The sequence below is a fragment of the Somniosus microcephalus genome, chromosome 17 (assembly GCF_052327205.1).
Source record: "Somniosus microcephalus isolate GS21.2 chromosome 17, FLI_Smic_1.0, whole genome shotgun sequence".
NCBI classification, from domain to species: domain Eukaryota; kingdom Metazoa; phylum Chordata; class Chondrichthyes; order Squaliformes; family Somniosidae; genus Somniosus; species Somniosus microcephalus.
This window is the reverse complement of record NC_141003.1, coordinates 6,482,550-6,508,139: the sequence shown is the minus strand read 5'-3', so window position 1 is coordinate 6,508,139 and position 25,590 is coordinate 6,482,550. Positions and strand designations below refer to the sequence as shown.

The following is a 25,590-nucleotide window of genomic DNA, read 5'->3' as shown; positions in this document are numbered from 1 at the left end:
CGCGGGGGGCGCTGTGGGGCGGAGCCAGGCCGCGGGGGCGGCGCTGTGGGGCGGAGCCGGGCCGCGGGGGGCGCTGTGGGCGGAGCTGGCAGCCGGGCCGCGGGGGGCGCTGTGGGGCGGAGCCGGGCCGCGGGGGGGGGGCGCTGTGGGGCGGAGCCGGGCCGCGGGGGGGGGGGACGCTGTGGGGCGGAGCCGGGCCGCAGGGGGGGGGGGCGCTGTGGGGCGGAGCCGGGCCGCGGGGGGCGGAGCCAGGCCGCGGGGGCGCGCTGTGGGGCGGAGCCGGGCCGCGGGGGGCGCTGTGGGGCGGAGCCAGGCCGCGGGGGCGGCGCTGTGGGGCGGAGCCGGGCCGCGGGGGGCGCTGTGGGCGGAGCTGGCAGCCGGGCCGCGGGGGGCGCTGTGCGGCGGAGCCAGGCCGCGGGGGGGACGCTGTGGGGCGGAGCCGGGCCGCAGGGGGGGGGGACGCTGTGGGGCGGAGCCGGGCCGCAGGGGGGGGGGGGCGCTGTGGGGCGGAGCCGGGCCGCGGGGGGGCGCTGTGGGCGGAGCCGGGCCGCGGGGGGCGCTGTGGGGCGGAGCCGGGCCGCGGGGAGCCGGCGGGAAGATGGCGGACATCCTCCCTGTATTCAGACGGGGCTGGGCCCAGTTTTGGAGTCACGGCGGCCTCCGTGGCGCCTTTTGGAAGGTGATGAGGTGAGAGCAGGAGGACTCAGCTCGAAACAGATTGGATTTGATGCTGTGTCAGAGTAGCGGAGAGAGGGCGGAAAATCACAGAGACAGGGTCACCCTGAGAGAGAGAGAGAGGGAATGTGTGAGGGAGAGGGGAAATGAGAGAGAGGGAATGTGCGAGGGAGAGGGGAAATGAGAGAGAGAGAGAGAGAGAGGGGAAATGAGAGGGAATGTGTGAGGGAGAGGAAATGAGAGAGAGGGAATGTGTGAGGGAGAGGAAATGAGAGGGAATGTGTGAGGGAGAGGAAATGAGAGAGAGAATGTGTGAGGGAGAGGGGAAATGAGAGAGGGAATGTGTGAGGGAGAGGGGAAATGAGAGAGGGAATGTGCGAGGGAGGGGAAATGAGAGAGAGAGAGGGAATGTGCGAGGGAGGGGAAATGAGAGAGAGGGAATGTGCGAGGGAGAGGAAATGAGAGAGAGGGAATGTGCGAGGGAGAGGGGAAATGAGAGAGGGAATGTGCGAGGGAGAGGAAATGAGAGGGAGAGGGGAAATGAGAGAGAGGGAATGTGTGAGGGAGAGGGAAAATGAGAGAGAGGGAATGTGTGAGTGAGAGAGGGAATGTGTGAGGGAGAGAGGAAATGAGAGAGAGGGAATGTGTGAGGGAGAGAGGAAATGAGAGAGAGGGAATGTGTGAGGGAGAGAGGAAATGAGAGAGAGGGAATGTGTGAGGGAGAGGGGAAATGAGAGGGAGAGAGGAAATGAGAGAGAGGGAATGTGCGAGGGAGAGGGGAAATGAGAGGGAGAGACAGGGTCACCCTGAGAGAGAAATATAGACGGGTGGAAGATAAAGGGACAGAGCAATACAAAGGGAGAAACAGACAGAGTAGCAAGGACTTTAAACCAGTAGAGGGGAGAGGTTTGGATATTAGAGTAACAATGACTCTAACCTAAAGATCAGTGAAAGAGCTGAGAGCAGAGGTCAAATGGCAAAAAGTGATTAAGATAATATTTTTATTTTAAGTATGTTTTTAAATACAGCTTAACTTATGTTGGTTTCATATCTTATACCAGTGGTTCTCAAACTTTTTTGGTTGGAGGGACCCCTTTTCAAGCGGGTTATTAATCACGGACCCTCCATCTAAATTATAACACTGGCCCAGAATTTGCGGTCAGTGGTCACCACTGGCACCGAAGAAAGCTGCCCACAAAGATCTTACGATCTCTGCGGCGAGAAGTTTGCCTTTTTCGATGTGTAAGTGAGATCTGTGTCATATAGTGGGGAATCCCTAATGCGATGCTGCTGTGATGCCAACAAGCTGTCTGAGCAGCCAATCACAATGCAGAATTCTCACAGACAGCAAACCAGGAAGTGAAGAAGTTGCTTTTTTTCAGACTTTTAAAAAATGTTACAGAGCAAATCAAAGATTGGGGCCCTCACATGGGGATTAGGAAGAACCTGAAATAATCATGAACAAACTTTTAAAAAATATGATTTTTAAAGTTTCCTAAAAATTGTAATTTTTATCATAATGGAGAAATTTGACACTCCACAAAATGTAAATAAGTTTTTCCGGCCCAGAACAAATTTGTTTAACAGACAATACCCTGTTAAAACCCCAGTTCCACCTAATCCACCAAGGCCTATCATTTAATGGGGTATTTAGCAGCGATATTACCGTGGAAAAGCCCAAGTGTTTGTCGGTTTCACTGATTGCCGGGTGTGGGTGGGGCAGTGCAGCCAGTGGTGGGGCAGTGCAGCCAGTGTCGGGGCAGTAAATGACTGACCCCAACTTCAGGATTTCCGCATTAGGAAGCGCATGCACTACATCCTGAAGTTGCGGTCAGTTTCAAAGGGGTGATAACAGCGAGCGCTGTTCGTTCGCCGTTCTTACCCACCCTAAATTCCGGCCCACTATATTTTTAAAATTTGTTTATGGGATGTGGGTGTTGCTGGCAAGGCCAGCATTTATTGCCCATCTCTAATTGCCCTTGAGAAGGTGGTGGTGAGCCACCTTCTTGAACCGCTGCAGTCCGTGTGGTGAAGGTACTCCCGCAGTGCTGGTAGGGAGGGAGTTCCAGGATTTTGACCCAGCGACAATGAAGGATGGCGATATACTTCCAAGTCAGGATGGTGTGTAACTTGGAGGGGAACTTGGAGGTGATGGTGTTCCCATGCGCCTGCTGCCCTTGTCCTTCTAGGTGGAAGAGGTCGCGGGTTTGGGAGGTGCTGCTGAAGAAGCCTTGGCGAGTTGCTGCAGTGCATCTTGTAGATGGTACACACTGCAGCCACGGTGCGCCGGTGGTGGAGGGAGTGAATGTTTAAGGTGGTGGATGGGGTGCCAATCAAGCGGGCTGCTTTGTCCTGGATGGTGTCGAGCTTCTTGAGTGTTGTTGGAGCTGCACTCATCCAGGCAAGTGGAGAGTATTCCATCACACTCCTTACGTGTGCCTTGTAGATGGTGGAAAGACTTTGGGGAGTCAGGAGGTGAGACACTCGCCGCAGAATACCCAGCCTCTGGCCTGCTCTTGTTGCCACAGTATTTATGTGGCTGGTCCAGTTAAGTTTCTGGTCAATGGTGACCCCCCAGGATGTTGATGGTGGGGGATTTGGCGATGGTAATGCCGTTGAATGTCAAGGGGCGGTGGTTAGACTCTCGCTTGTTGGAGATAGTCATTGCCTGGCACTTGCGTGGCACAAATGTTACCTGCCACTTATCAGCCCAAGCCTGAACATCGCCCAGGTCTTGCTGCACGCGGGCATGGACTGTTCTAATACTCAGAATATGATAGTGCTGCATGTAAAGAGCGTTTTAATAACACTTTTAAGAAAACAGGTATTTAGTGACATATCAGTGAGAAGGGTGTGTCTGCTTTCTCCTGTTTGAAGCTTTCTTGTGCAATATATGTTCAAAACATTCAACAGTACCGTCCTGGCCAAGGGCCTCCCACGGACGGCTAACCGCTCTCCCCTTTACAGATGACCCGCAGCAGCTGGCTTTATTTCATCATCCGAAAACATAGCGTCACTTTCCACATGTACGCTGACGACACCCAGCTCTACCTCATCACCACTTCTCTCGACCCCTCCACTGTCTCTAAATGGTCAGACTGCTTGTCCGGCATCCAGTTCTGGATGAGCAGAAATTTTCTCCAATTAAATATTGGGAAGACCGAAGCCATTGTTTTCGGTCCCCACCACAAACTCCGTTCCCTAGCCACCGACTCCATCCCTCTCCCTAACATCTGTCTGAGGCTGAACCACACTGTTCGCAACCTTGGGGTCATATTTGACCCTGAAATGAGCTTCCGACCACATAACCACGGCATAACTAAGACCGCCTATTTCCACCTCTGTAACATCGCCCGCCTCCGCCCTTGCCTCAGCTCATCCGCTGCTGAAACCCTCATCCATGCCTTTGTTACCTCTAGACTTGACTATTCCAACGCACTCCTGGCTGGCCTCCCACATTCTACCCTATGTAAACTTGAGGTGATCCAAAACTCAGCTGCCCGTGTCCTAACTCACACCAAGTCCCGTTCGCCCATCACCCCTGTGCTCGCTTCGATTTCAAAATTCTCATCCTTGTTTTCAAATCCCTCCATGGCCTCGCCCCTCCCTATCTCTGTAATCTCCTTCAGCCCCACAACCCCCTGAGATATCTGCGCTCCTCTAATTCTGGCCTCTTGAGCATCCCTGATTATAATCGCTCCACCTTTGGTGGCCGTGCCTTCTGTTGCCTGGGCCCCAAGCTCTGGAATTCCCTGTCACCTGCCCTGATTTCTCCTTATGTGGCTCGGTGTCAAATTTTTTGTCCTGTGACTCGCCTTGGGTCATTTTAGTATGTTAAAGGCGCTGTAGAAATACAAGTTGTTGTTGTAAAGTCCCCCGGTTGTAAGACATCAACTTAAGCTCACAGCATGCAGTATAACTGCAGACTAGTCCAGAGACCCTGGCTGGCTTCTTTAGATGCTCTATATTTCGAAGAAGATATGTTCCTCCTGTCTCAGCTACCATAGCCAAATCTCTTTGTTTATTTCCTTTCTCTGCCGCTCATGCCCACAGGGAAGGTTTTATAGAAAAAAAAACTCTCGACTAAATGGCTAACTTTTCATTGGCTCGCTGGCGAGCCGTCACGCGGCGATTGGATGAGGATCACATCGCTCATTAGCAGCACGTTGGCAAGCTTTTGAAATATTCCCGGGCGAGTGCGGTGACGGTTGGAAGCGAGGAGGCGCTCGTGGGAGCGATGGGCAGCCACTGGTCTGCTCAGGATTCTCGGCAATAACCCACAGGCTCGCCAACATACGTGACCATCATCCAATCGCCGCACGTCTCCGGCTGCCGCTCATTGGCTTATTTCGCGGCCTACCTGGAAAGGCTGTGCAGACCCCAGTTTAAGAAACTAAGAAGTGTCTTCGGACACTTCAACATGCTGGAAAATGCACGCAATCAAAATTTCCTGTCTGGGTGAAATGTTCTCAAACTGTGGGCGGAAATAAATGTAGCACCATTAGAGCTCTGATTCTAAATGCACTTGAATCCCCCCCCCCCCTCCCTATAATGCAACTAACGGATTATGGGGTGTAACTTACGTAGAATGTACAGCACAGAAACAGGCCATTCGGCCCAACCAGTCCATGCCGGCATTCATGCTGCACACGAGCCTCCTCCCGTCTTTCCTCATCTAACTATCAGCATAACCCTCTAGTCCCTTCTCCCTCATGCTAATCTAGCCTCCCCTTAACTGCATCTATACTCTTCGTCTGAACTACTCCCTGTGGTAGTGAGTTCCACATTCTCTGGGTAAAGAAATTAAGTTAAAGTGTGCAAGCTGTGAAATCCATGAGGATTTTCTAACCTGTAAAAGTCTGTCTGTGGCTAACTAGCAGCTCTTGTAGAATCATAGAATGGTTACAGCACAGTAGGAGTCCATTCGGCCCGTCACGCCCGTGCCGGCTCTCTGCAAGAGCACCTCAGCTAGTCCCACTCTCCCGCCCTTTCCCCGGAGCCCTGCAATTATTTTTCCTCAGGCACTTATCCAATTCCCTTTTGAAAGCCACGATTGAGTCTGCCTCCACCACCCTTTTCAGGCAGCGCATTCCAGATCCTAACCACTCGCTGAGTAAAAAAGTTTTTCCTCATGTCGCCTTTGGTTCTTCTGCCAATCACCTTAAATCTGTGCCCTCTGGTTCTCAACCCTTCCGCCAATGGGAACAGTTTCTCTCTATCTACTCTATCTAGACCCTTCATGATTTGGAACACCTCTATCAAATCTTCTCTCAACCGTCTCTGCACTAAGGAGAACAACCCCAGCTTCTCCAGTCTATCCACATAACTGATGTCCCTCAATCCTGGAACCATTCTTGTAAATCTTTCTGCACCTTCTCCAAGGCCTTCACATCCTTCCTAAAGTGCGGTGCCCAGAATCGGACACAATACCCCAGTTGTGGCTGAACCAGTGTTTTATACAGGTTCATCATAACTTCCACGCTTCTGTACACTATGCCTCTATTTATGAAGCCCAGGATCCCGTATGCCTTTTTAACCGCTTTCTCATCCTGCCCTGCCACCTTCAATGACTCTGTTCCTGCACACACTTCAGGATTGTACCCCACTGTATACCTTCCCCCAGTCCGAAAAACAATCGTTCACCACTACTCTCTGTTTCCTGTCACTTAGCCAATTCCGTATCCATGCTGCCATTGTCCCCTTTATTCCATGGGCTTCAACTTTGCTGGCAAGCCTATTATGTGGCACTTTATCAAACGACATTTGGAAATCCGCGTACACCACATCAACAGCATTGCCCACATCAACCCTCTCTGTTACCTCATCAAAAACTCAATCAAGTTAGTTAAACACGATTTGCCTTTAACAAATCCGTGCTGGCTTCCCTTAATTAATCCACACTTGTCCAAGTAACTGTTTAGGATGTATCCCACCTGGTCCTGGTGACTTATCTAATTTAAGTACAGCCAGCTTTTCTAGTACCTCTTTATCAATTTTTATCCCATCCAGTATCTCCTCTACCTCCTCGTTCACTATGACTTTGGCAGCATCTTCTTCCTTGGTGAAGACAGATGCAAAGTACTCGTTTAGTACCTCAGCCATGCCTCAATGTGTAGGTCTCCATTTTGGCCCCTAATTAGCCCCACCCCTCCTCTTGCTACCCGTTTACTATTTATATGCCTATTGGAGATTTTTGGATTCCCTTTTATGTTAGCTGCCATTCTATTCTCTCACTCACTCTCTGCCCCTTTTATTTCCTTTTTCACTTCCTCCTGAACTTTCTATATTCAGCCTGGTTCTCACTTGTATTCTCAACCTGACATCTGTCCTACGCCCCCTTTTTCTGCTTCATCTTACTCTCTATCTCTTTCGTCATTCAGGGAGCTCTGGCTTTAGTTGCCCTGCCTTTCCCCCTCTTGGGAATGTACCTCGACTGTACCCGAACCATCAGCTCTTTAAAGGCAGCCCATTGTTTGATTACAGTTTTGCCTGCCAACCTTTGATTCCAATTTACCCGGGCCAGATCTGTTCTCAACCCACTGAAATTGGCCTTCCTCCAATTAAGTATTTTTACTCTAGATTGCTCCATGTCCTTTTCCATAGCTAATCTAAACCTTATGATACTATGATCACTGTTCCCTAAATGTTGCGCAAGATCCTGCAAATCCATTGGCAGGATAGGCGCACCAACGTCAGTGTTCTCGCTCAGGCCAACATCCCCAGCAGTGAAGCTTTGACTTCTCTCGATCAGCTCCGATGGATGGGTCACATTGTCCGCATGCCCGATACGAGACTCCCAAAACAAGCGCTCTACTCGGAGCTCCGGCACGGCAAGAGAGCCCCAGGTGGGCAGAGGAAACGCTTCAAGGTCACCCTCAAAGCCTCCTTGAAAAGTGTAACATCCCCACCGACACCTGGGAATCCCTGGCCCAAGACCGCACAAAGTGGAGGAGAAGCATCCGGGAAGGCGCTGAACACCTTGAGTCTCTTTGCCGGGAGCAAGCGGAAGCCGAGCGCAAACAGCGGAAGGAACGCACATCAACCCAAGCACCCCACCCACCCGCCCCTTCAACCACCGTCTGCCCCACCTGTGACAGAGACTGTAGGTCCCGCATTGGACTCATCAGTCACCTGAGAACTCATTTTTAATGTGGAAGCAAGTCATCCTCGGTTCCGAGGGACTGCCTCAGTAGAAATGTTCCCCTACTGACACTTGCTCCACTTGACCTACCTCAGCCCCCAGAACCAGATCCAGCAATGCCTCCTTCCTCGTTGGGCTGGAAATGTACTGATCAAGAAAGTTCTCTTGAACACACTTCAGAAATTCTCCCCCCTCTCTGCCCTTTACACTATTCCTATCCCAGTCTATATTAGGATAGTTGAAGTCCCCCATTATCACTTCTCTATAGTTCTTGCACCTCTGTAATTTCTGTGTAAATTTGCTCCTCTATATCCTTCCCACTAGTTGGTGGCCTGTAGAATACACCTCGTAGTGTAATGGCACCTCTATTGTTTCTCAACTCTAACCAAAGAGATTGTGTCCTTGACCCCTCCAGGACATCCTCCAGCACTGACCCACTGCACTCCCATTGTGACTGCTTTTTGTACATCATACACAAGGCCATTGGGTTTCAGATTTCACAGAAAAACAAACTGAATTGTCGACTGTAATCCCAAGAAAAAAACAATAAAAATCCTGGAATCCAGTGTAATAGAAAGGGTTTTTAGCCTTGAAGCAGCAGCCTTCGACACAGGGCTGTGTGTCCGTTATAGTTCACTATTTGAGTTGTCTGCTCTTTTTGGGGCCGCTGTGTCTAGTCTTTTTTGAAGCTGTTTGCCAGTTTTTCCCGAGTGTTGCAGATTGGCATGTCTGATTGCAGCACAGTTTGGTGAGATAGGTTCCTTGTGCTGTTATCCAAGACAACCATTTTCACTAATAAAAACAGAAAGTGATGGAGATACTCAGCAGGTCAGGCAGCATCTGTGAAGAGAGGAACAGAGTTAACGTTTCAGGTTGATGACCCTTCGTCAGAATTGAAACGTTAACTCTGTTTCTCTCTCCACAGATGCTGCCTGACCTGCTGAGTATCTCCAGCATTTTCTGTTTTTATTTCAGATTTCCAGCATCTGCAGTATTTTCTTTTTGTCACCATTTTCAATACCTGTGTGAATTTTTATAAATGAAGATTATTTTTCTTCGGCTGGAATGTTGTCACCTCTGCCATCAATCGGGTTTCTCTTTGATTTTATAGAACGAGTGACCTAAAAACTGGGAAACTGATTGGTGAAGACAAGTATGGAAACAAATATTATGAAGACAAGCGATACTTCTTTGGTAAGCACTGTTTACTGATCAGTACAGTTGTTGCTTCGTTGCAATGTATAGCCTACTCGTGTCAGTCTTGACTCAGTGGTAGCACTCTTGCTTCTGGGTCAGAAGGTTGCGGGTTGAAGTTCCACTCCAGAGATTTCAGCCCATAATCCAGGCTGACACTGAGGGAGTGCTGCGCTGTCGGAGGGGCAGTACTGAGGGAGTGCTGCACTGTCTGAGGGGCAGTACTGAGGGAGTGCTGCACTGTCGGAGGGGCAGTACTGAGGGAGTGCTGCACTGTCGGAGGGGCAGTACTGAGAGAGCGCCGCACTGTCGGAGGGGCAGTACTGAGGGAGTGCCGCACTGTCGGAGGGGCAGTACTGAGGGAGCGCTAAACTGTCGGAGGGGCAGTACTGAGGGAGCGCCGCAGTGTCGGAGGGGCAGTACTGAGGGAGCGCCGCACTGTCGGAGGTACCGTCTTTCAGATGATACATTAACTTGAGGCCCCGCCTGCCCCCTCCAGCTGGACGTAAAAGATCCCAGGGCACTATTTCGAAGACATGGGGACTTCAGCCAACATCTCTAAAACAGTGTGCTTGCTGTTTGTGGGACATTGCTGTATGCAAATTGGCTGCTGCATTTCCCTACATTACAACAATGACTATGTTTCTTTGCATGTTATCCATCTCTCCCGAGTTAATGAGAAGGGAAATCAGGCGAGGTGTATAATGGTAGGCCAATCTGATACTGCCCATTTCACACTGTCGCTCAAACTTAAAATGATCCCCCTTTGGCTACTGCTGATCATTTCTTCACCCCATTTTGCAGTCCTTTCTGCAACTTCCCTACTGTATCTACATTTACTGTGTTCATCCTTAGTTCTGTAATATGCTGTCTTCAGTTTAATAAGCCAGTTTTGCTTCCGAGCCTGCATAACCCTTACCGTGCTGATTCCCTGGGAACACAGGCGCTTGGTGGATATAACCAGTACTTTGCGAGGTCTGTAATAACAACTGTTGTGTTGTGAAGGAGAAAGGTGCACATTCCGGCCGAACCAATCCGTCCAGGCATTGTTGAGACAGGTTCATTAGTTTGAATGTGGTATTTTTTGACTCTAGTTATTGTTCTGATTTCCAGGTCGACATAGATGGGTTGAATATACCAAAGAGATGAATGGGAAGAACACATACTGGGAAGTGGACGGGAGCATGGTCCCTCCAGAATGGTAAACCTCAGTCATATTCAGAGCTTGCTTCTGCAGTTGTGGAAACGCTTAGTTCACAATGCTCCACTTTATCTAACATTGTGTTAGCTCAGCTCGGTGATTCACTCTCAGCATGGACACTGTATATACAGTGGGGAGCTGGAACAACTCCCAATGTCCTAGGGGGAGTGTTTGCTAGTGCTCTGGGGGAGGGTTTAAACTGAAATGGCAGGGGGTTGGGAACCTGAGCAGGGAGACAGAGGAAAGGGAAACAAGGATAAAAGCAAAAGATATCCCCTGATTTCCTTAGTGCCCAAAAATCTATCAATCTGAGTCTTGAATACACTCATTTTGCAATGACATTTTGTATCTGTGTGCACGCACGTACAGGAAACGTTCTGGTATCCGGCACAGCCGGGACCGACGTCGTGCCGGTTCAGCAACAATTCCGGATAACCGAACGCTATAGTGAAAGATATGGACCTTAGAGCTCCGTATGAAGCAACAAACCCTGTTGCTCAGAAGAAAGTCCAAGTTGCAAGCGTCTCTGTAGCTTAGCAACAGCTGCAGCCAAACCCTTGCCTTCCTCAATTTGTTGCTGTGCAAGTAATAAAAGTTAGCTGAAACCGACTCCTGAATTTTGCCGGTTAACCGACATTTCCGGTTATTTAGGGGCCGGTTAATCGAAAGTTTCCTGTAATTGGTTTTTACAGTTTTCACTGAACAGTTTCTGTTAGGCTTGTATGAGTATTGTAACTTGTGATCTGGAATGCCTGAAAGGGTGCTGGAAGCAGATTCATTAGTAGCTCTTTCAAAGAGCCGGCACTAGCACGATGGGCCAAATGGCCTCCTGTGCTGTGTTATTCTATGGTTCTATGATTTTAGTTTGACCATGCTGAGTTTGTCAAGCACCAGGGAACTTGTCTGCCTTTTTTCAAGAGCCTTGTGTAAATTCCTTTTTTTATTCCTCGCCTATTTTTCATTACCAGTTTTCTCCTTCCTCCCTTGAAGGCATCTATTGCTTGGGGTCTGGTTCCGTGGGCACATGGCCCTCTCCGGGAATCTGGTCCGAGTGGCTATCGGTAACGTGGCAGCTCTGACAGTGGGTGTGGGCAGACTGCAGCAAGTATCATGAGTTCCCAATCTTGACGCCTGTCATGTGCCCGGAGCAAGAGCAGGAGCCCTGGCCAATTCCATTCTCTCCCTTTCATAATCCATGGGCACCGAGCCCCAGTGTAGAGCTCGCACTGTCTCACCAACCGAGCCCCAGTGTAGAGCCCGCACTGTCTCACCAACCGAGCCCCAGTGTAGAGCCCGCACTGTCTCACCAACCGAGCCCCAGTGTAGAGCCCGCACTGTCTCACCAACCGAGCCCCAGTGTAGAGCCCGCACTGTCTCACCAACCGAGCCCCAGTGTAGAGCCCGCACTGTCTCACCAACCGAGCCCCAGTGTAGAGCCCGCACTGTCTCACCAACCGAGCCCCAGTGTAGAGCCCACACTGTCTCACCCGCCGAGCCCCAGTGTAGAGCCCGCACTGTCTCACCCACCGAGCCCCAGTGTAGAGCTCGCACTGTCTCACCAACTGAGCCCCAGTGTAGAGCCCGCACTCTCACCAACCGAGCCCCAGTGTAGAGCCCGCACTGTCTCACCAACCGAGCCCCAGTGTAGAGCTCGCACTGTCTCACCAACCGAGCCCCAGTGTAGAGCTCGCACTGTCTCACCCACCGAGCCCCAGTGTAGAGCTCGCACTGTCTCACCCACCGAGCCCCAGTGTAGAGCTCGCACTGTCTCACCAACCGAGCCCCAGTGTAGAGCTCGCACTGTCTCACCAACTGAGCCCCAGTGTAGAGCCTGCACTGTCTCACCAACCGAGCCCCAGTGTAGAGCTCGCATTGTCTCACCCACCGAGCCCCAGTGTAGAGCTCGCACTGTCTCACCAACTGAGCCCCAGTGTAGAGCCCGCACTGTCTCACCAACCGAGCCCCAGTGCAGAGCTCGCACTGTCTCACCAACCGAGCCCCAGTGTGGAGCCCGCACTGTCTCACCCACCGAGCCCCAGTGTAGAGCCCGCACTGTCTCACCCACCGAGCCCCAGTGTAGAGCCCGCACTGTCTCACCAACCGAGCCCCAGTGCAGAGCTCGCACTGTCTCACCAACCGAGCCCCAGTGTGGAGCCCGCACTGTCTCACCCACCGAGCCCCAGTGTAGAGCCCGCATTGTCTCACCCACCGAGCCCCAGTGTAGAGCCCGCACTGTCTCACCAACCGAGCCCCAGTGTAGAGCTCGCACTGTCTCACCAACCGAGCCCCAGTGTAGAGCCCACACTGTCTCACCCACCGAGCCCCAGTGTAGAGCTCGCACTGTCTCACCCACCGAGCCCCAGTGCAGAGCCCGCACTGTCTCACCCACCGAGCCCCAGTGTAGAGCTCGCACTGTCTCACCCACCGAGCCCCAGTGTAGAGCCCGCATTGTCTCACCCACCGAGCCCCAGTGTAGAGCCCGCATTGTCTCACCCACCGAGCCCCAGTGTAGAGCCCGCACTGTCTCACCAACCGAGCCCCAGTGTAGAGCTCGCACTGTCTCACCAACCGAGCCCCAGTGTAGAGCCCACACTGTCTCACCCACCGAGCCCCAGTGTAGAGCCCGCACTGTCTCACCCACCGAGCCCCAGTGCAGAGCCCGCACTGTCTCACCCACCGAGCCCCAGTGTAGAGCCCGCACTGTCTCACCAACCGAGCCCCAGTGTAGAGCTCGCACTGTCTCACCAACCGAGCCCCAGTGTAGAGCCCGCACTGTCTCACCCACCGAGCCCCAGTGTAGCGCTCGCACTGTCTCACCCACCGAGCCCCAGTGTAGAGCTTGCACTGTCTCACCCACCGAGCCCCAGTGTAGAGCCCGCACTGTCTCACCAACCGAGCCCCAGTGTAGAGCCCGCACTGTCTCACCCACCGAGCCCCAGTGTAGAGCTCGCACTGTCTCACCCACCGAGCCCCAGTGTAGAGCTCGCACTGTCTCACCAACTGAGCCCCAGTGCAGAGCCCGCACTTCCTCACCAACCGAGCCCCAGTGTAGAGCCCGCACTGTCTCACCAACCGAGCCCCAGTGTAGAGCTCGCACTGTCTCACCAACCGAGCCCCAGTGTAGAGCTCGCACTGTCTCACCCACCGAGCCCCAGTGTAGAGCCTGCACTGTCTCACCAACCGAGCCACAGTGTAGAGCCCGCACTGTCTCACCAACCGAGCCCCAGTGTAGAGCCCGCACTGTCTCACCAACCGAGCCCCAGTGTAGAGCCCGCACTGTCTCACCCACTGAGCCCCAGTGTAGAGCCCGCACTGTCTCACCAACCGAACCCCAGTGTAGAGCCCGCACTGTCTCACCCACCGAGCCCCAGTGTAGAGCCCGCACTGTCTCACCCACCGAGCCCCAGTGTAGAGCCCGCACTGTCTCACCAACCGAGCCCCAGTGTAGAGCTCGCACTGTCTCACCCACCGAGCCCCAGTGTAGAGCCCGCACTGTCTCACCAACCGAGCCCCAGTGTAGAGCTCGCACTGTCTCACCCACCGAGCCCCAGTGTAGAGCCCGCACTGTCTCACCCACCGAGCCCCAGTGTAGAGCTCGCACTGTCTCACCAACCGAGCCCCAGTGTAGAGCTCGCACTGTCTCACCAACCGAGCCCCAGTGTGGAGCTCGCACTGTCTCACCAACTGAGCCCCAGTGTAGAGCTTGCACTGTCTCACCCACCGAGCCCCAGTGTAGAGCTCCCACTGTCTCACCAACCGAGCCCCAGTGTAGAGCTCGCACTGTCTCACCAACCGAGCCCCAGTGTAGAGCTCGCACTGTCTCACCCACCGAGCCCCAGTGTAGAGCCCGCACTGTCTCACCAACCGAGCCCCAGTGTAGAGCCCGCACTCTCACCAACCGAGCCCCAGTGTAGAGCCCGCACTGTCTCACCAACCGAGCCCCAGTGTAGAGCTCGCACTGTCTCACCCACCGAGCCCCAGTGTAGAGCTCGCACTGTCTCACCCACCGAGCCCCAGTGTAGAGCTCGCACTGTCTCACCAACCGAGCCCCAGTGTAGAGCCCGCACTGTCTCACCCACCGAGCCCCAGTGTAGAGCCCGCACTGTCTCACCAACCGAGCCCCAGTGTAGAGCCCGCACTGTCTCACCAACCGAGCCCCAGTGTAGAGCTCGCACTGTCTCAAGCCATTATGCCCGTGCCAGCTCTTTGAATTAGCCGCCCCCCCCCCCCCCCTGCTCTTTACCCACAGCCCTGTAATTTTTTCCCCTTCAAGTATTTCTCCACTTCCCTCTTGGAAGTTATTATTGAATCTGCTTCCACCGCCCTTTCAGGCAGCGCATTCCAGATCACAACCACGGCTTGCTTAAAAAATAATCCTCATGTTCTCCTTATTTAATCTGCTCAAAACCATTCATGATTGTGAACACACTATTAAATCCCTTAACCTTCTCTGCTCTAAGGAGAGCAACCCCAGCTTCTCCAGTCTAACCACTTAACTGAAGTCCCTCAACCCTGATACTATTCTAGTAAATCTCCTCTGCACCCTCTCTAAGGCCGTGACATCTATCTTAAAGTGCGGTGCCCAGAATTAAACACAATACTCCAGCTGAGGCCTAACCAGTGTTTTATAAAGGTTTCGTGTAACTTCCTTGCTTTTGTACTCTATTCTTCTAGTGATGAAGCCAAGGATCCCGTGTGTTTTTCAACAGCCTTCTCAACTTGTCCTGCCACCTTCAAAGATTTGTGTACATACACCCCCAGGACTCTCTGTTCCTGCACCCCCTGTGTTTATATTACCTCTCCTCATTCTTCCTACTAAAATGTATCATTTCACACTTCTCTGCATTAAATTTCATCTGCCACGTGTCTGCCCATTTCACCAGTCAGTGTCCTCCTGGAGTCTGTTACTATCCGCCTCATTGTTTACTACATTTCAGAGTTTTTGTGTCATCTGCAAACTTTGAAATTGTACCCTGTATACCCTTGTCCAGGTCATTAATATATCCAAATGAGCAGTGGTCCTAATACCAACCCCCGGGGAACACCACTGTATACTTCCCCGCAGTCTGAGAAACAACCGTTCACCACTACTCTCTGCTTTCTGTCCCTTAGCTAATTCCATATCCACACTTTTAATCCTTTGGGCTTTAACTTTGCTTACAAGTCTATTATGTGGTACTTGGCCAGATGCCTTTTGAAAGTCCATGTACACAACATCAGCTGCACTGCCCTCATCAACCCTCTTGGTTACTTCATCAAAGAACCCAATCAAGTTAGTCAAAACGATTTGCCTTTAACAAATCCATACTGACTTTCATTTATTAGCCCATACTTTTCCAAGTGACAATTAATTTTGTCTCGGATTATTGTTTCTAAACGTTTCCCCACCACCGACGCAAGGCTGACTGGCCTGTAGTTGCTGGGTTCATCCCTCTCCCTGTTTTTGAGCAGGAGTGAAATATTTGCATTCCTCTGGCACCACTCCCCAGATCTAAGGAGGATTAGAAGATTGTGGCCAGAGCCTCCACAATTTCCACCCTTACTCCCTTCTAACCTAGGACGCATCCCATCCGGACCGGGTGACTTTTCTACTTCGAGGACTGCCAACCTTTTAAGTACCTCCTCTTTATCTATTTTTATCCTATCTAATATCGCTACTGCCTCCGCCTTCACTGTTACATTGGCAGCATCCTCTTCTCTAGTGACAACAGATGCAAAGTACTCATTTAGTACCTCAGTCATGCCCTTTGCCCCCACAGGAAGATCTTTTTGGTCCCTAATTGGCCCCACCCGTGTACTGCCCTCAACAGCTGAGATCAGTGAACTCCGCACAGACTAGCGAGCAGAGCTGGGAATTTCCATCTTCATTAAACATTAGAAACATAGAAGATAGGAGCAGGAGTAGGCCATTCGGCCCCTCGAGCCTGCCCTGCCATTCAATGAGATCATGGCTGATCATCCAAATTCAGTACCCGGTCCTTGCTCCCATTATAAATTCCCCTGATTCTGACTGCAAGGGACCCATGCTTGACTTTACCAATCTTTTTCTCTTCACATACCTGTATATTAAGCCAAGTTTACATATTGATGCAGTTGTAGATTTTGTTCTTGTACATGATCTTTCCAGGAGCACACATTGATGCAGCGAGTCTCTATATACTGGTGTAGTACTGAGGGAGTGCTGCACTGTCGAACATGCTGCATGGTGACTGGAAGGGGAGGAGCTGTTAGCTGGGCTTAGGGACTATTCCACCTTGTCGTTGTGTTGGATCATTTTTCTTGCCATGGTGGGAAGGTGATGGTGATGCATCAAGGGGTGGGTGCATTCCACATTTCCTCATCTGTTAGCCAGTGCCTTCCCTTCCAGCCTGGTGGGTCAGGGGTCTTGTATCTGTCTGTTGAATAGGGCTGCTGATTGCTTGGTCCTTGCTCCAGGTGGAGACCACGCAAAATGCCCATCTAATGTAAACAAGACCCAGCTGGGCACTACTTTGTGTTTTTGAAGTTTCTGAGCCTGTCTTTTGATTGTATTTGTGCTCCCTGCCTCCCTTAGGCATGGCTGGATTCATTGCAGTACCGAGCATCCCCCTACTACACACCCTCCTGTCGAGCGCAGGTTCATCTGGAAGACTCACCAGTTTAACATGAGTGGTACACCGGGGCAATACGTACCTTACTCCACCACCCGCAAGAAGATTCACGAGTGGGTCCCACCGCAAACCAGCGGCAAGTGAGCAGGCCCTGGGACAACCTTCACTGTAAATTATTCTTTCCATTTTGCCCTCACTCTGTCTGTGTGGACATCTAGCACTAATAAAGTTGTAATGTACACATTTTCCTTTGTCTAGTGTCTGTCACTGTATGGATCGACAAACATAGATTTTGTTTTTAAAATTGTATGTGATTATGCAGTCAGAAACAGGTAAGATTTTCCAGTACATAAAAAAGAAACAGTTGGACCAGAATTATTCCTAAAAAGAAAGACTTGTGGCACAGCACCTTCACCTCAGGATGTCACAGAGCGCTTCACAACCAATGAAGTACTTTTGAAGTGTAGTCACTGCTACAATGTAGGAAACACGGCAGGCAATTTGCACAAAGCAAGATCCCACAAATAGTGAGATAAATGATCTGATAATCTGTTTTAGTGATGTTGGTTGAGGGATAAATATTGGCCAGGACACCGGGGAGAACTCCCTTGCTGCTCTTACCATGGGATCTTTTACATCCACCTGAGAGGGCAGGCGGGGCCTTGGTTTAACGTCCCATCTGAAACGAGGCACCTTCGACGGTGCAGCACTCCCTCAGTACTCCACTGGGAGTGTCGGTCTGGATTCTGTGCTCAAGCCTCAGGAGTGGGGCTAAGAGGTGGAAGTGCTACCCACTGAGCCATGGCTGACACCTGGGGCTCAAACCAGAATCCACCTTGGAGAAATTACACGCGGGGGGGCGGGAGCTCTTGGCTGCTTTTCCAGCAGAAGTGAGGAAACTGTGGCCCTCGGCAGCTCCCTTCCCATCACCTCCTCACTAGTCCTTCCATATCTCCTTCACTCTCATCTTGTCCCTTACCCCTTCCCAGTGGCCGCCATCCTTCCTACCACACCCTCATTCCCACCACTAGTCCACCTCTCCTTCCAACTACCTGCGCAACCCCTGTATCCTCTACTTCCCTCCCATAAAGGTGGGTGGCCTCACGCTTCCCCTATTTCCCGTCGCTCGTCCATTTTCCTCAAAAAGGCTTTCTCTGTTTTATTCTCCTCCTCTTGATTTGTTGTTCGTATGTAGGTGATGCTGGCAAGGCCACATCTGCTGCCCGCTCCTAGTTAGTACTGCTGAAGACGGTGAGGAAGGGCCAAGAACTCAAAGCATAAGGAGGGTGCACAGGACCAGACAACATGTAACCGGAGAACCAACAGCCAGACAAAGGAAGACACAACATGTGCTTTCAATGAATAATCGTTGACACACCAGGGCAGCACAGTGGCATAGTGGTTAGCACTGTTGCCTCATAGCGCCAGGGACCTGGGTTCGAATCTGGCCTCGGGTGACTGTGGAGTTTGTACATTCTCCCCGTGTTTGCATGGGTTTCCTCCGGGTGCTCTGGTTTCCTCCCGCAGTCCAAAGATGTGTGGGTTAGGTTGATTGGCTATGATAAATTGACCCTTAGTGTTAGGGGGATTAAATACGTGGGGTTACGGGGATAGGGTGGGATATGTGTTGGTGCAGGCTCGATGGGCCGAAATGGCCTCTATCTGCACTGTGGGGTTTCTGTGTAAAGGCACTTCACCCCTGCCTGTTCTCTCCCACCCTCCAACACCACTCACTGACAAAGGCTTCTGCCTATTTATTTCTGCGCAAAGTTGCAAACTTACACAGAAATGAACTGTGAACAAGCTGTGTTTACTTTCCAGCATAATATTCAACAAAGGGTGCCAAAAAATCCATGAACCCTATCTACAAGCCAAGCACTAGGGTTTATTTCTAGAGTAATTGAGAAGTAGGGAAGTTATGCTAAGCTTGTACCAAATCTTGGTTAGACCACACTTGGAGTACTGTGTACGGTTCTGGTCACTATATAAAAAGGATACAAAGGCACTAGAGCGGGTTATGTGGATAGTTAGATGAGGATGGATGGAGCATAAACGCTGGCTTGGGCTGAATGGCCTGTTTCTGTGCTGTACATTCCAGTAATTCCATGTAACTACTTGCCGCCACCTTCTGCCAGCTACCGAATTTGCTCAAGCACCTAGTCCACTGCTCATATGAGGTGTTCCCTGAGTGTGGTACTATTGAACGGTTGGGGGTGGGGCCTTAAGAGGCCTGAGGTGACTTGTCTCAGGGTAGCTGCAGTCCCAGAGGGACTGACTTCCAGCAGCTTCTCTTGGCAGTGTCAAAGGGTCCAGTCCCCTGTCTGAAGCTCCCTGATGTGAAGGTATTGGAAGGGGCCTTAGGACTGCAGGCTCATTGCCTCTCTCCGGAGAGATGGTGACACCTGCGTGCACTCCTTGCAGCCCTCTGGTGCTGGGCACAGGCTGAGAAGTGCCGCGGATTGGTGTCATAGACTGAACGGTCCCAGTGAGCTCTTGGAAGCCTTGTGCTAGTGTCACATTCAAGCTGACCCTCAGAGAATCTATTGGAGCAGTGGCACTAATGCCCTTGAAAGCTCTTCCTAGCATCCTAATGCTGTGGCAATCTTCCAGCCTGTCGCTGTGTTCAGGGTGTCCTACAGTTTGCGGGAAACTTCCTGCAATGTGTAGCAGACGCCAATAATGAATTGCTCCCATTTGTCCATCGTCTCAACGTGGAAACCGTCTCTGTTCCCTCCACACGAGATCAATGCTCCCCAATCATAGCTCTTTTGAAGATTGAGCCCCTGCGATCTGGGTTCCTAGGCTCCAGGTCACCCCTTGGGAGGAACAGGTGGCTGTGGACCTCTGGTTCCCAAAGCTCTCCACCACTGGGGGTTTCCTCACCTCATGTCTGGGTCTGTTGTAGATTAATTGATAGAGATTGATCGCTGTGATTAGTCAACAACAACATTATTGTATCATGGGACTCCCAGGATGGTAGAAGGTCAACTAGATGGACTGTGGTCTTTTTTCATCCAGCAATTCCTATGTTCCCGTATGATATGAAAGACAGAAGACCTTGTTTAGCTGTGCATAGGATATATACATTGAAGGCGGTGTTGAACTTCGTCGTCGACGTCTGCCCTTGTTGACAGTAGGTTCCCGAGGTATGGAAAGTGGTCCACGTTGTCCAAGGCCTTGTTGTGAATTTTGATAATCGGGGGGCAGCACTGTGTGGTGGGGGCAGGTTGGTAGAGGACCTTTGTCTTACGGATGTTTAGTGTAAGGCCCATGCTCTCGTATGCTTCGGTGAAGGTGTTTATGATGGTTTGGAGTTCGACCTCCGAGTGAGAGCAGACGCAAGCATCGTCTGCATACTGTAATTCGACGACAGAGGATGGGATGACCTTGGACCGCCTTTAGTGTGCCAGTGCAGCCTTCGGTCGCCTGAGGAAGAGAGTGTTTGAAGACCAGGACCTCAAACCCGGCACTAAGCTCATGGTCTACAGGGCAACAGTGATACCTGCCCTGCTGTATGCCTCAGAGACATGGACCATGTACAGCAGGCACCTCAAAGCACTGGAGAGGTACCACCAACGCTGCCTCCGCAAGATCCTGCAAATCCATTGGCAGGATAGGCGCACCAACGTCAGTGTTCTTGCTCAGGCCAACATCCCCAGCATCGAAGCTTTGACCACGCTCGATCAGCTCCGATGGACGGGTCACATTGTCCGCATGCCCGATACGAGACTCCCAAAACAAGCGCTCTACTCGGAGCTCCGGCACGGCAAGACAGCCCCAGGTGGGCAGAGGAAACACTTCAAGGACACCCTCAAAGCCTCCTTGAAAAAGTGTAACATCCCCACCGTCACCTGGGAATCCCTGGCCCAAGACCGCACAAAGTGGAGGAGAAGCATCCGGGAAGGCGCCGAACACCTCGAGTCTCTTCGCCGGGAGCAAGTGGAAGCCAAGCGCAGGCAGCACAAGGAGCGCACGTCAACCCAAGCACCCCACCCACCCGCCCCTTCAACCACCGTCTGCCCCACCTGTGACAGAGACTGTAGGTCCTGCATTGGACTCATCAGTCACCTGAGAACTCATTTTTAATGTGGAAGCAAGTCATCTTCGGTTCTGAGGGACTGCCTAAGAAGAAGGAGGAGAAGATAGGATATATAGCACAGAACCTGGCCCAACCAGTCCATGCCGGCATGAATGCTCCACTCGAGCCTCCTCCCGTCTTTCCTCATCTAACTCTATCAGCGTAACCCTCTATTCCCTCCTCCCTCATATGCTTATCCAGCCTCCCCTTAAATGCATCGATACTATTCGCTTCAACCACTCCCTGTGGCAGCGAGTTCCACATTCTCACCACTCTCTGGGTAAAGAAGTTTCTTCTGAATTCCCTATTGGATTTCTTGGTGACTATCTTATATTGATGGTTCCGAGTTATGCTCTTCCCCACAAGTGGAAACATTCTCTCTGTATCTACTCTATCTTCCACACTTGGCAGTGACACACTCCACCTGGTGTGACAGTGACATCGCCCTCAGCGGTTGGTAAATGTCCATGTTTGCACTAGAACGACTGGCAGAGGGTAGCAGTATTGATCGAGCTTATTGTGGGGCTGTGACATGCTGTGTCTGTGCACTGCTCTGTTTTTCTAACAATTGCAGTTGAACAGAAAGTCACTTTTGCAGATGCAGATTAAAAACAGCAGAGGGTGCAATTGATTTATATCTGGACCACCTCTGGCCCCCAGGATCAGGTATTTGCCAAGGAACATTGCCAGCCTCTCACTGTCCTCTCAACAGCCCTAATAAAACACTGCACATCAGTGGGATAGGCGCCTGGTGTAATATAACCACATCGGCATGGACTGGCTGGGCCAGCTTCTGTGCTGTATATCCTATGTACAGCTAAACAAGTTCTTCTGGCTTTCATATCATACAGGAATATAGGAATTGCTGGATGAAAAAAGACCACGGTCCATCTCGTTCGCCTTCAACCACCCTGGGAGTCGCATGAGATGTTAATGGAGTTGTTGACTGTCCAGCACTGGAGTTAGAAGGGAACTGCGCCTGGTATCTCCTGGACCAAACTCAACAGTTGCATATCACAGAATCACAGAAACCCCACAGTGCAGATAGAGGCCATTTCGGCCCATCGAGCCGGCACCGACACATATCCCACCCGATCCCTGTAACCCCTACACCAACACATATCCCACCCTATCCCCGTAACCCCACGTATTTAATCCCCCTAACACTAAGGGTCAATTTATCATAGCCAATCAACCTAACCCGCACATCTTTGGACTGTGGGAGGAAACCGGAGCACTCGGAGAAAACCCACGCAAACACGGGGGGAATGTGCAAACTCCACACAGACAGTCGCCCGAGGCCGGATTCGAACCCGGGTCCTGTGGGTGCAGTGAGTCAGTCTGCTGTGCAGGGTGGTGGGCCAAGAGTTCTCAATTTGTCTCTCTGTCAGTTGTCATTGGGAGAACAAAAGAAATTTAGGGAAAAACTGCTGCACCTCTTTCCTTCGAATCCGAGAAACTTACAGCACAGAAGGAGGCCATTCGGCCCGTTGTGCCTGTGCCGGCTCTTTGAAAGAGCGGTCCAATTTAGTCCCATACCCTAGCTTTTTCCCCATAACCTGCAAATCAGTCCTCTTCAAGTACATGTCCAGTTGCCTTTTGAAAGTTTCCATAGAATCTGAATCCCCCAGCCTGTCAGGGAGTGCGTTCCAGATCTTAACAACCCCTCTGTGCGAAGACGTTTCTCCTCATTTCCCCTCTAGTTCTTTTAACAATTATTTTAAATCTATGACCTCTGGTTACTGACCCACTTGCCAGAGGAAACAGTTTCTCCCTACTTGCTCTATCAAAGCACCTCATAATTTTAAATACCTCTATTATGTCTCCCCTTAACCTTCTCTGCTCTAAGGAGAATACTCTCAGTTTCTCCAATCTCTAAACTCCCTCATCCCTGGTATCATCCTAGTAAACCTCCCTGTACCCTGTGTAGCCTTGACATCCTTCCTAAAGTGTGGTGCCCAGAATTGGACACAATATTCTAGCTGAGGCCTAACCAGTGATTCATAAAGGTTTAGCATAACTTTATTGTTTTCATACTCAATACCGCTATTTATAAAGCCATGGATCCCATACGTTTCTTATCAACTTGCCCTGCCACCTTCAAAGATTTCCTTTTCCTATCCAAGAATCCTGTACTTAGCCCAGTGTTCACTGCAGAGTGAAGCTAATTGTTAGAACAGACAATTACTGTTAACATCAAGGGCATCCACACACTGTCAGTGTGACTGAGGGAGTGCAGTGTAACATCAAGGGGTACATGTGTGGAGTGCAGTGTAACAGGGTGTGTACACGTGTGGAGTGCAGTGTAACAGGGCGTGTACACGTGTGGAGTGCAGTGTAACAGGGTGTGTACACGTGTGGAGTGCCATGTACAGGGTGTGTACACATGTGGAGTGCCGTGTAACAGGGTGTGTACATGTGTGGAGTGCAATATAACAGGGCATGTACACGTGTGGAGTGCAGTGTAATGGTGTGTGTACACGTGTGGAGTGCAGTGTAACAGGGTGTGTACACATGTGGAGTGCAGTGTAACAGGGTGTGTACACGTGTGGAGTGCAGTGTAACAGGGTGTGTACACGTGTGGAGTGCAGTGTAACAGGGTGTGTACACATGTGGAGTGCCATGTACAGGGTGTGTACACATGTGGAGTGCAGTGTAACGGTGTGTGTACACGTGTGGAGTGCAGTGTAACGGTGTGTACACATGTGGAGTGCAGTGTAACGGGTATGTACACGTGTGGAGTGCACTGTTCAGCACCATTCGAGACTCGTCCGATACTGACGCAGTCCGTGTCCATATGCAGCAAGACCTGGACAACATTCAGACTTGGGCTGACAAGTGGCAAGTAACATTCGCACCACACAAGTGCCAGGCAATGACCATCTCCAACAAGCGAGACTCTAACCATCTCCCCTTGACATTCAATGGCATTACCATCGCTGAATCCCCCACTATCAACATCCTGGGGGTTACCATTGATCAGAAACTGAACTGGACCAGCCATATAAATACTGTGGCTACAAGAGCAGGCCAGAGGCTGGGAATTCTGCGGCGAGTGTCTCACCTCCTGACTCCCCAAAGCCTTTCCACCATCTACAAGGCACAAGTCAGGAGTGTGATGGAATACTCTCCACTTGCCTGGATGAGTGCAGCTCCAACAACACTCAAGAAGCGAGATACCATTCAGGATAAAGCAGCCCGCTTGATTGGCACTCCATCCACCACCTTCAACATTCACTCCCTCCACCACCAGCGCACTGTGGCTGCAGTGTGTACCATCTACAAGATGCACTGCAGCAACTCGCCAAAGCTCCTTCAACAGCACCTTCCAAACCCGCGACCTATACCACTTAGAAGGACAAGGGCAGCAGACGCATGGGAACATCACCACCGACAAGTTCCCCTCCAAGCCACACACCATCCTGACTTGGACCTGTATCGCCGTTCCTTCACTGTCGCTGGGCCAAAATCCTGGAACTCCCTTCCTAACAGCATTGTGGGTGTACCTACACCATATGGACTGCAGCGGTTCAAGAAGGCGGCTCACCACCATCTTCTCAAGGACAACTAGGGATGGGCACTAAATGCAGGCCTAGCCAGCGACGCCCACATCCCATCAATGAATAACAATTTTTTTTAAACGGTGTGTACACATGTGGAGTGCAGTGTAACAGGGTGTGTACACGTGTGGAGTGCAGTGTAACAGGGTGTGTACACGTGTGGAGTGCAGTGTAACAGGGTGTGTACACGTGTGGAGTGCAGTGTAACAGGGTGCGTACATGTGTGGAGTGCAGTGTAACAGGGAGTGTACACGTGTGGAGTGCAGTGTAACAGTGTGTGTACACGTGTGGAGTGCAGTGTAACAGGGTGTGGACACGTGTGGAGTGCAGTGTAACAGGGTGTGTGCACGTGTGGAGTGCAGTGTAACAGGGTGTGTACACGTGTGGAGTGCCGTGTAACAGGGTGTGTACACGTGTGGAGTACAGTGTAACAGGGTGTGCACATGTGTGGAATGCCGTGTAACAGGGTGTGTATATGTGAGGAGTGCAGTGTAACAAGGTGTGTACACGTGTGGAGTGCAGTGTAACAGGGTGTGTACACGTGTGGAGTGCCATGTAACAGGGTGTGTACACGTGTGGAGCGCCGTGTAACAGGGTGTGTACACATGTGGAGTGCCGTGTAACAGGGTGTGTACACGTGTGGAGTGCAGTGTAACAGGGTGTGTACACGTGTGGAGTGCCGTGTAACAAGGTGTGTACAAGTGTGGAGTGCAGTGTAACAGGGTGTGTACACGTGTGGAGTGCAGTGTAACAGGGTGTGTACACGTGTGGAGTGCCGTGTAACAGGTTGTGTATATGTGAGGAGTGCAGTGTAACAGGGTGTGTACACGTGTGGAGTGCAGTGTAACAGGGTGTGTACACGTGTGGAGTGCAGTGTAACAGGGTGTGTACACGTGTGGAGTGCAGTGTAACAGGGAGTGTACACATGTGGAGTACAGTGTAACAGGGTGTGTACACATGTGGAGTGCAGTGTAACAGGGTGTCTACACGTGTGGAGTGCAGTGTAACAGGGTGTGTACACGTGTGGAGTGCAGTGTAACAGGGTGTGTACACGTGTGGATTGCAGTGTAACAGGGTGTGTACACGTGTGGAGTGCAGTGTAACAGGGTGTGTACACCTGTGGAGTGAAGTGTAACAGGGTGTGTACACGT

The 25,590-nt window shown here is 51.4% G+C and overlaps 1 protein-coding gene across 1 annotated transcript; it reads left to right on the top strand.

Annotated features, from left to right (window-relative positions):
- Window positions 1-538: 538 nt before the first annotated feature.
- ndufa12 (NADH:ubiquinone oxidoreductase subunit A12) lies at window positions 539-17,045 on the top strand. The gene is made up of 4 exons (XM_086009841.1): window positions 539-687; window positions 8,928-9,010; window positions 10,124-10,211; window positions 16,765-17,045. The coding sequence occupies exons 1-4, from the start codon at window positions 599-601 to the stop codon at window positions 16,943-16,945; spliced, it is 441 nt and encodes a 146-aa protein (XP_085865967.1). The 5' UTR covers window positions 539-598; the 3' UTR covers window positions 16,946-17,045.
- Window positions 17,046-25,590: the final 8,545 nt, after the last annotated feature.